The sequence below is a fragment of the Setaria viridis genome, chromosome 2 (assembly GCF_005286985.2).
Source record: "Setaria viridis chromosome 2, Setaria_viridis_v4.0, whole genome shotgun sequence".
Lineage (NCBI taxonomy): Eukaryota > Viridiplantae > Streptophyta > Magnoliopsida > Poales > Poaceae > Setaria > Setaria viridis.
This window is the reverse complement of record NC_048264.2, coordinates 14,632,688-14,642,742: the sequence shown is the minus strand read 5'-3', so window position 1 is coordinate 14,642,742 and position 10,055 is coordinate 14,632,688. Positions and strand designations below refer to the sequence as shown.

The following is a 10,055-nucleotide window of genomic DNA, read 5'->3' as shown; positions in this document are numbered from 1 at the left end:
GCGCCACGCTTGGATTGGCGTGATGATTCATCTTTCATCAGAACAAAGTAGGTCACCAAGTATGTATTCGTTCCCTCCAAATAAAATAAAATAAAATAAAATATGTCTGGAGTAGAACATTGCTAGCTTCTCTTCGATCCCCTCCATCTCAGCATCGATAATCCCCTCCATCTCAGCATCGATATGATGTGGCAGCACTTGCAGTCTACTTACATCATCTTATTACACTTATTACTATAAGTATGAATTTAAAGTTACTGGAATGAATGAGCTGAAGACCTGTCTAGAGTTAGCCGCAACTCTTTGAATTGAATGCCCTTACCCTCTTCCCCTTTAGGACCTGGCTGGAATCAATGAACGAATCATGCATGTTGGGTACGGGAAATTAGCCTTTTGTGTTAGGATATTAGGCTTACCCATCAATTTAGCCTTTTGTGTTAGGATATTAGGCTTCATTTGTCCTGAGCTTCGGTAGACTAGCTAGGCCCAAGGCCATGGTCTTTGTGGCCACTGACTCGCAGGTACAAGAAGCTGTTTGGAGCTAAGTAAGTTGCACATGATCGAATCGCAGTCTTTTGATCTTTATTTCTCTACCTGAAACATGTGATTGCGCTAGCCACTGCAACGGTTGTGATCTTTCTCTACCTGACATATGCAACGCCCGAATGCGTGTCTCATTCAGACAGTCGGTGTCTCATTCAGCGTCAAGCCTTTTCTTTGTAGCAATACGTTGATGCGTGACAGCCAATAGAGACAGAGATCCGATGCAACATGCATGGGAAAAGCATGGAATCGTCTGCCTCAAGGATTAACGAGGCCAAGCGTGCCGTATCGCTTGTCCATGGGAAAGGAAAAACCAGAGGTGGCATTGGGATCAGCCACAAATTCTGCATTAAACAATACCCCCATCTCCTCAATAGTCAAGATGAGTAGATGGATGTGCATGGAAGGAAATACTAGTCCCTGTCTGTCAGTCAGTCAAGTCCTCTGTCATGTTAGACCAACCAACGTCCAACGAGAGATGCCAATGCAATGCAAGGCTGCAGGTCAGCTCGGGTCAGGGACAGATGAGGAGGTCGATTACTGTAACTTTTAACCCACGTCTACAAATGAATTTGCAGGAACGGGTCACAGGATCAGCCGCACCTGAAACTAGCCACTATTTCTCAGGAGCAGCTAATCCCACGACTCGCCCCCGAAAACTCACCTGGAAACGCAGGTGACAGGCTCGTGGAGAACGACGCGCGCGTGGTGGTTCTAAATGTTGTGCAGGATCCACATGTTCACGCCTTCCTTGTCTCTTCTTCCTCTCTATGTCTACTCTTAAGCCTCCTTTGGAATATAGGAATGGAAAAATATAGGAATAGGAAAAATATAGAAATGTGATAGAAATGCATATGCAAAAACAAAGGAATTGAAACTAGAGGAATTGTAGAAGGTTAGGTGTTTGGATGGTGTAGGAAGAACATAGAGATTTTTAAAGGAATCTTAAGAGCTATTTTCAATTAATTAACGTCTTTGATAGGCACAAGTAACCAGTTCCTTCTTTGATTAGGCCCCACCAGCAGCCATTTATCGATTGCTTGTCCTCGTTCCTTGTGCATAGGAAATTTTCAAAGAGATTTAAGTGGATTCTTTTTTTCTTCCTATGGAATGAAAGGGAAAGGAATTTTTTTCTTTACTTTTCCTGCTATCCATTCCTATGAACCAAAGGCTGCTACAGGAACCAAATTTATAGGAACTAGAATCCTATGTTTTTCCTCCACTCCAAAAGAGACCTTAGTCTTATCTTTTCCTCTCCCTCCTTATCCCTTCTCTCTGCCTCAACTTCTTCTCTGGCGGGCGGCGGCCCCAGGAGGTCCAGCTCATCGGTGGGGTACACGGCCAGGGGTGCTGGAGCATCCGGTGAGGCCCCAGCATAGCCTCCACGCATGTCTAGGGGAGCGACGATAACAGGCGGGTCCTGGCACAGTCTCCAAGCGCGTGCGGTGGTGCACCGGTGCCCGGTGGCACGTGGCCAGTGGTGCGGCAGCCAGCACGGCCCGGGTGCAGCAGTGCCAGCAGGATTCGACTATTTTTTAAAATTTTTATTTAATTTATAAGGGCGGGTGAACAACCGCTCCTGCAAAACACTATTTTTAGCTGTGAAAAGTGAGGAGCCATCCTTGAAAAATATCATTTTACCTGACCGACCTGGTGGCCCGGAGTTCCTAGGTTCGAACCAGCCTCTTTGCAGAATTTTAAAAGAATTTTGCAAGGGTAAGACTGTCTAAGAATTCTTTTCCCCAAACACCACTTTACGTGAAGCTTTCGCACTAGCTAAGTCCTTTTGGCATGTCCGTAGCTACATGTGCATCGGTTTCACAGGCTCAAGGTGCCGTGAACGAAGGCCCGGTGGCGACCAGAGACCTTCTCCACCATCAATCCATGGTGCCAGTCAGCAGCAGCAGGAGGAGACCAGATGAGAGTTGAGAGATGATGACGCGCCGACTTGCATTTGCAGCGACGATGATGGTGAGGTCCTGCACGTATCCGTCGATTTATGGGAGTGATAAATATTGGGCCGCAATGCAAGCCCAACCCGTCGGGGAAACTTAGCTTCTTCTTGATAATCCCTCATGAGTCATAATAGTCTCATACCTTGGATGGGGAGAGGTGACCTAATATAATAATCATATTTTCCTGCCAAACCCAACGTATTCATTATTTGTTCTAATGTAGCTGCTGTCATGTCTGCTCAAACAAGCCCTCTCTCTCGTGGCAATGAAGTTCATGGGAGTGATAGGTTTTAGGCTAACCGGAAACATCTTTGCTATAGAATGTGTGTTTGTTTCGGTATATAGGCAAATGTGAATTAGGACGTGCTTGATCCTTGGGCTAAAGTTTAGCTAGAATGTTCGGATGCTAATTAGAAGGACTAAATATGAGCTAATTATAAAACTAATTGCAGAAGTCCTGGGCTAATTCGCGAGCCGAATCTATTAAGCCTAATTAATCCATCATTAGCAAATGGTTATTGTAGCACCACATTGTCAAATCATGGACTAATTAGGCTTGATAGATTCGTCTTGCGAATTAGCCTCCATCTGTACAATTAGTTTTGTAATTAGCTTATATTTAATACTCTTAATTAGTATCAAACATTTGATGTGACATGTGCTAAAAATTTAACCTCTAGTATCCAAATAGGACTTTAGTAGTATCATCCACTGTTCCACGGATCCAAGCGGAAAGAGTAGGCCTAGCTCAGTTCCAGGATATAGGTTGGATCTATATTTTGTAGACTAGATTAAAATGGTTTAAGTATTTATACATTTAATTTAAACTATAGATAAAATAATTTATCTAAATGTCCACGGCACTCCAACTCTGTAACAAGATTTCCGGGAGCTGCAAATATCTAGCTTAAAAATTCACATAGCTTTTTAAGGGGCTCTACGAACAGGATCATAGATCTAGGAAGAAGATGAAGCTTCTCCTCGATAGCTTTTCTTCTTCTTTTAATTTAACCCATGCCTGGTTGTCACCGATACGAGACTCAGCTCTGGAGTATGACGCTGCCCGAGACTCACTGACTGTTGCATAACGATTAATAAAAATACGCTATGCATCCTTGATGGCGTACTTCACCTCTCCCATTTTCGCCCCTGCTCGTGTCTGTCTCCAATCGCTAGCAGGAATGAAGTAGGGATCATGAGCTAAACTACAAATAAAAAAAAACAAATGGTGATGCGCAGCCATCATCTACTATAACCCTTCAACGGAATGCGATTTAAAACAATAAATGATACAGATAAACCTCCAGAAAATTCCTTAGAAACTTGCCCGAGGAATGATAACGAGGCTATGTTAAAGCAGGAAACGAGAGCAACTAGTGGACTGGTGGCCCTTCCCAGATAGACCACCAAGCTGCGCTACAAGTATCGTGTTGGCATGGATCAAATCGATTGTTTAGTCGTTTTCGGAATCTACTCCACCCATCCCAAATTATAGGTTGTTTTAACTTTTTTAAATTATAGATTGTTTTGACTTTTTTAGATACATAGATATTATTATGCATCTAGATATATAGTATATCTAAGTGCATAATAAAATCTATGAAACTAATAAAATCAAAACGACCTATAATTTAGGACGGAGGGAGCACCAGATAACAATATCCTACCTGTCTCTTCACCATTTGTTCTCGGGAAGCACATGGCTTCTGATCATAAGATCATTGTTTTATGTATGCATATGGTATCAGTCAATCGGCTTGGACAAGATATCATTTTGATTGCAACATCATGCAATGAACCTGTTACCCCCATCCAGGCCAGAGTGTATTTACTCTCTCCCAGCAAACACTGCAGACGACGAATGCTTCCTTCAACTTGGTTTATCCCAACTAACAGTGGTCCCGTGCAAAGGACAATTAGGAAATCTGCAGAGGCAGGTCAGATTTTTCGAAAGGAACAATTGGCTTGGTTTGATTATGAATCTCTCTGCATGCGAAGTGGATCCCAGCTAAACGAAAATAAATTGACTTTGCAGTGAATCTAACAACAATTCTCAAGATTTCCAACCCATAATATCTGCCTATTCGTAACTCATAAGAACACAAGTACACAATCAGCAAGGCTTCACAGCTCAAACTCGGATAGCAAGATGCGATTCAGAAACATACACATACACCAGCATCGATTTCCAAAAGCAAAGAGCCAAAGAAATCCGCTAGCTGAGTTACCAGGCATCCAGTACAAGTTTGCATACGTTGGCAATCCAACACAAACAGGGTAGACACAACGCTAGACAGCCAGAGTCTTGTAAGCGTGAAAACCTCAATGTCAATGATTTCACACGCATTGCAGGAATCCAGCAAACAACGAACATGGCCTACATCTCCAAAGATACAATTAATCATGTGAGATCACATGCAGCTACGCTCTTTCTGCTTCAATTTATTGTTGAGCCTGGATTTGCTGCTCAAGCTGCATCAAAAGATGATAATAGGTCAATAATGCAAAAACAGGAGCGCTCATAAAGCTAAGCTGCCCAGGGGCATGAGTTTACATAGTTTCGCATATCAAACATGTGCAAAAACTAGCTTCTATAATCTTATTTAGACAACTAGCAGATATTCAATTTAAGCTGAGAAATCAATGCCTCTTTGCCACTTTGTACTATCCCATGTATTACAAATAGAAAATGAACACAGAAACATTCACCAGCCAGGTGTAATTTTAAGAGACCTCAAAAATTCACAAGTAAATGCTTCAGAAACCAAACAGTTATTCTATACAAAGTTCAAGTGGAAGCAGGGAGAGGCTTCGTTTTTGCCTTAAGATGCATATGATCCATTTTTACTATGGTAGTTACCAGTAAGTAAAAACTAGTAAGTCAAAAGGCCATGTAAGAACGTAAGGTACTACCTGAAGCATATTCTGGAACTTGTTGCGCAGATCATAGAACTCATTTCTTACAACAGCTAATGCCATGATGCACCTGAAATTATGCAAACCCGCCAGATTCAGTAAACTTGCAGAGCTTGAATAGTTAAAATGTATCAAAAGTTGCTATTCTAACTTGATAAAGAAAAACTCAATCCATCTCAGTATCTAGTCACTGTATATATATAGTAAACTCAGAAATATGGAACCAGCACACTTACATGAAAATAAGCAATAATTAGCATGCTGAGGTAATGAAACAAGTGTAACTGATTTTCTCATTATAAATATTAAAGAATTTGCATAAGCTAAATGTAGTACAATGCAAGACAAGACCGACTGGCAGCCGCAAGCACATGTATGAAAAATTAAACAACAAAGAATGGGGACCAAAATCATGGTATGACATCTACTATAAGTTACTGAATACTGACCCGTCTCTGTTCTTATCCTGACATAACTGACGGAACTGCATGCAAGTAAACTTCACCTTCTGAGCACCAACACTGAAACAGGCCAAAAAAGAACAGATCAGCAAAACACCATCAAACTGATTCAGTTAAAAGGATTCTGAAAAGCACCATATCTATAGCATCTGAAGCAACCACCAAATGACAAAAAGATAAGTTTTAACCTCAAGGTTCAACTCTGCAGCATGTTGACAACTTGACAAACTTATTAGGGTAGTAAGCAATAGACAGCAGTGCTAGGGTAATTACTAATAAGTATGGACAACAATTCTGGGTAAGTGTAATAAGCATTTTCTAAAGCATGGCACAAATGTGATAATTGGCAACTACTGCTAGTTCATCTGGTAAGCGCATGACCCAAAAGATGAGGCTCTGGGCTTGATAAGTAGAGTGCAGAGTTTATATTGGGAGGTTTGTGGTATGATCCAGTGATCCGTGAACCAATCTAAAACAAAATGTCAACATTCCAGTAGGCTCCTAGTTCCCAAAAGGCAAGAAAACTGAAATGATCTGCCGATAGCAAACAATATTCAGTACGTCCTATTGTCACTGTCGTACTTCAGTTGGTGAAACTACCATTTCAATAGCTTACTATAGCAAAACAATAGCTTCAGAAAAGTTTGCAATACGACAAATTTGGTCTCACCATTTATTGCACAGCTGTAATATATGGTAACGGCAAGAATATTCAGGATTCGACAGCAAAATGTTGCGTACAGTTATATGATCCTCCTAGCCATTGACCTATCATGGCATAAACGATATAAACTGCATGCCTACTCATCAAAGCACCTATACATGGCACGTAGAGTCAAAACTGCATGCCTACAACTACAAGTTTAATCATCAACACCTAGCATATGCACACTCAAAATAGCATCGCAAAAACAAAAGGCGCGCAGAAATCGAAAGCAAAATCAGATGTGGGGTGATGTGATCACCTGGCGCTGCTCCCTTTGAGCTGATGCACGTAGGCGTCCACCTTATCGAAGTCCACGACGGGCTGCTCCCTGCACGCAGACGCAAATACCGGACCAGGTCAGATCAATCGATCGACACTCCACAGCAGAGCAGAGGAATCGCCAGCAGGAGCAACAATACTAGTAGACATCAGGGAGGCGAAGAGGGCGTACAGCAGGGCGGCGAGCTCGGAGATGATCCGGTCGGCGTCGTCGCAGAAGAGGGTGACGACCTCGGCGACGAAGCCCGGCGTGCCCCCGTCGTCCTGCAGCATCTGCAGCTGCTGGAACTGGTCGTCCACCAGACCCTGCACCGCAACCGCAACAGAAATTTTTTAAAAAATATAAATAAAATCGTCGAATCCTCCAGAACGCCCAATCCGGTCGGTTAGAAGGGGAACTCGGAGAAGCCGGGCTCACCGAGGCGAACATGGAGGAGAGGAGGGCGTTGAGCTGCTCCCTCAGCGCGGCGGCCGCCATGGCAGCTTGCTCGAGGAGTGGGAACTGGAAGTCGGGGGTGGCGTAGGAAGTAGGCAGAGCTTGTGGGGGGGATTGAGGGGGTGGTGGGTAGGTGAGTTGAATCCGATCCGAGCGGCGGGCGATCGTGACGGGGGAATCTATTTATAAACCCGCGCGCCGGTGAGGAGGAGGAGGAGGAGGAGGAGGAGTGGGGGAGGGAGGATTGGATTCCGCGGAGCGCCGCAACAAGCTGTGGCCACGGCGAACCCCCGGTGGTGGTGGACTCGCTCGATTCCTCCTTGCCTTCCCTGCTGCCGCGTTGGTGCTTTCCTTCTCCTCGGTTACTACCCTTTTTCCCTCTCCTCATTTTCCTTTTATTTTTTCAATTCATTCAGGGTCTTACTTTTTTTTTTCAGGGTCATCGGTTCGATGCGACCGTACACGTGTACGGCTGCTGCAGCATGGAAAGGAAAAGGCCGTTGGGTGGTTGCCTATTTGGCGTTTTTTCCCTTCTAAATTCGATGGTTATATACGTTTAGGCTAACTTCTTTGTACCAGATAAATGTTGTGCAAAAGAAGTCATATTTGGGATTACCGTACCTATATTTATACTTGCGATGAAGTATGGTGGTCCTGTAATTTATTACTATTTGTAGCAGAAAATAAAATAAAGCTTTCACTCCCAGTGAGACATTTCCATGCTGAACTGTTATGTTTGTCTATCCGTAATACACCAATAGATCCTTTTAGCCTTGATTTAAAGTTTGCGTAAAAAACCTTAATGAATGTTCCAGCAATTTTTTAATGCGCTAGTTTAAAGTTTTTCATAAAATATTTAATCGGCTATATGCCGGTAAAGTTTTTATTCCAAATTAAAGTGCGCCTTTTAAATACATTCCATGATACGTGGAAGAAATATTTGTATAGTGTAATTTAATGTTTGCTCTAAAAACACGCAACATGCCACTTAAGCGATTTTGCACCACGGTTTAATGTCTGCCGTGAAATTCTTGGTGTCTTGAAAAAAATTGCCTTATTTTATGATAGGAGCGGCATATGTTAATGGCACACATATCCGGATTTGGGCCGAGCACAAGACTCTAATAGCCTAATGGGACCATTGTAATCATGTGCTATATTTGCCTACTATACTGAAATTTAAAGTCATATCGTGAACTTTTTTTAAAATTTGTTAAGTTGTACCAACAGTGAGATAATTCTCAAATGGGTTGTATGGAAAATTTAAAATACCATTTGAGAGTTATTTTTAATTTGTTAAGTTGCAATTTAATGTTTACATAAGAAAATGTTGTCCATGATATGCTATTGAATTTTTTTATGTTCACCCTAAAATACCATATCGTAATGCCAGCAAAACATTTTTGTTGCCATAGTTTAAATTTTGTTGTGAAAGCTTGGATTTAGAAGCTTTTACAACAACTTTTTTATGTTGAGAAGAGACTTTATAATGTACATGTTTGCTAAAAAAATCTCGATAAATGAAGAGAAACTAATTGTTTTAACATTTCTTGTCGTAGCTTAAATTTTTGTCAATTATGGAATGGAAACTTGATTCGTGATTTACTAGCGAAACAATTTTACGCTGCAGTTTTTTTGGGCAATTTTTACGTGCAGTTGAAAGCTTGTTGTAAGAATGTTGAAAAAAATTCTTGGTGTTTTGAAAAAATGCCATATTTTATAATATGAGTGGCATATGTTTAATGACACATAGATCCGGATTTGGGCCGAGCACAAGACTCTAGCAACCTGGTGGGGCCATTGTAATCATGTGCTATCTCTGCCTACTATGCTGAAATTTAAATTCCATGATAAATATGTACTAGGCGACTCAGACGTGACCTACATATTATCACAATACTAAGCCCGCCCCTTGGTAACACAATCAATAACACCCCAAGAGGCTAGCAAAATACTAAATGTCCTCGAACTCTCCGACATGTCATATGCTTGAAATATTCTTATGCCCTAGTTTAAATTTGCCATACAATCTATTTGAAACTATTTTTAATTTGTTAAGTTGTAACTTCATATTTACATAAGAAAACGTCATCCACAATTTTCTTAATTTTTTTATTGAAACACTTAAAGTTTGTTGTAAAAGCTTGGATTTGCAAGCTTTTACAACAATTTTTTTATGTTGAAAAAATCTCGACAAACGAAGAAACTGTTTTAACATTTCTTGTTGTAGCTTAAATTTTTGTATATATGGAATGGAAACTCGATCCGTGATATACTAGCAACATTTTTACGCTGCAGTTGAAAGCCTGCTGTGAGAATGTTGATCCTCATTACGTGCCCTCCTCCCTCCGGCCGCTTACTCACTCGGTGTCATGCAGACATGTACTCGACAAAAATGTGTCAAATCTTTATTAAAAATGCCGTGTGATCTGACAGTTGTTCGAGATGGGGATATGGACGCTTGCTCGGGAGATGTTTTGCACGTTGGCGGCCACGACCGCGCTTTCGGCGAGGCTGCGATTCTGCCTGTCTCTCTGCCTCCACGGATTTGGAACCTTCACATGACTGCTGCGACTCCTTTTCTTGTTTAAAGGTCGGCCTCGGTGGTGTCTGCACAAAAACCTGCTCCACATGCTGGGATTTCCTCTCAGCTCCACTCACTCACCACATGGTTGGATTTGGAGCAGCATGCCTGGTGTAGTGCGGTTTCACTTTTACCGGATGGTCAAAGCAGAACACAGGCAAATTTGACTAGTCCA

At 41.9% G+C, this 10,055-nt stretch overlaps 1 protein-coding gene and 1 long non-coding RNA gene across 2 annotated transcripts; one reads left to right on the top strand and one right to left on the bottom strand.

Moving 5' to 3' along the window:
• Nucleotides 1-4,604: 4,604 nt before the first annotated feature.
• LOC117846335 (histidine-containing phosphotransfer protein 2) lies at nucleotides 4,605-7,622 on the bottom strand. The gene is made up of 6 exons (XM_034727480.2): nucleotides 7,279-7,622; nucleotides 7,033-7,166; nucleotides 6,841-6,909; nucleotides 5,864-5,935; nucleotides 5,412-5,484; nucleotides 4,605-4,970 (listed from the first exon to the last, which is right to left on the bottom strand). Exons 1-6 carry the CDS (start codon nucleotides 7,336-7,338, stop codon nucleotides 4,941-4,943), a joined length of 438 nt encoding a protein of 145 aa, XP_034583371.1. The 5' UTR covers nucleotides 7,339-7,622; the 3' UTR covers nucleotides 4,605-4,940.
• On the top strand, nucleotides 7,524-8,010 carry LOC117846336 (uncharacterized). The gene is made up of 2 exons (XR_004638283.1): nucleotides 7,524-7,657; nucleotides 7,734-8,010. It is a non-coding gene; the product is annotated as an uncharacterized lncRNA (long non-coding RNA).
• The last annotated feature ends 2,045 nt before the right edge of the window (nucleotides 8,011-10,055 follow it).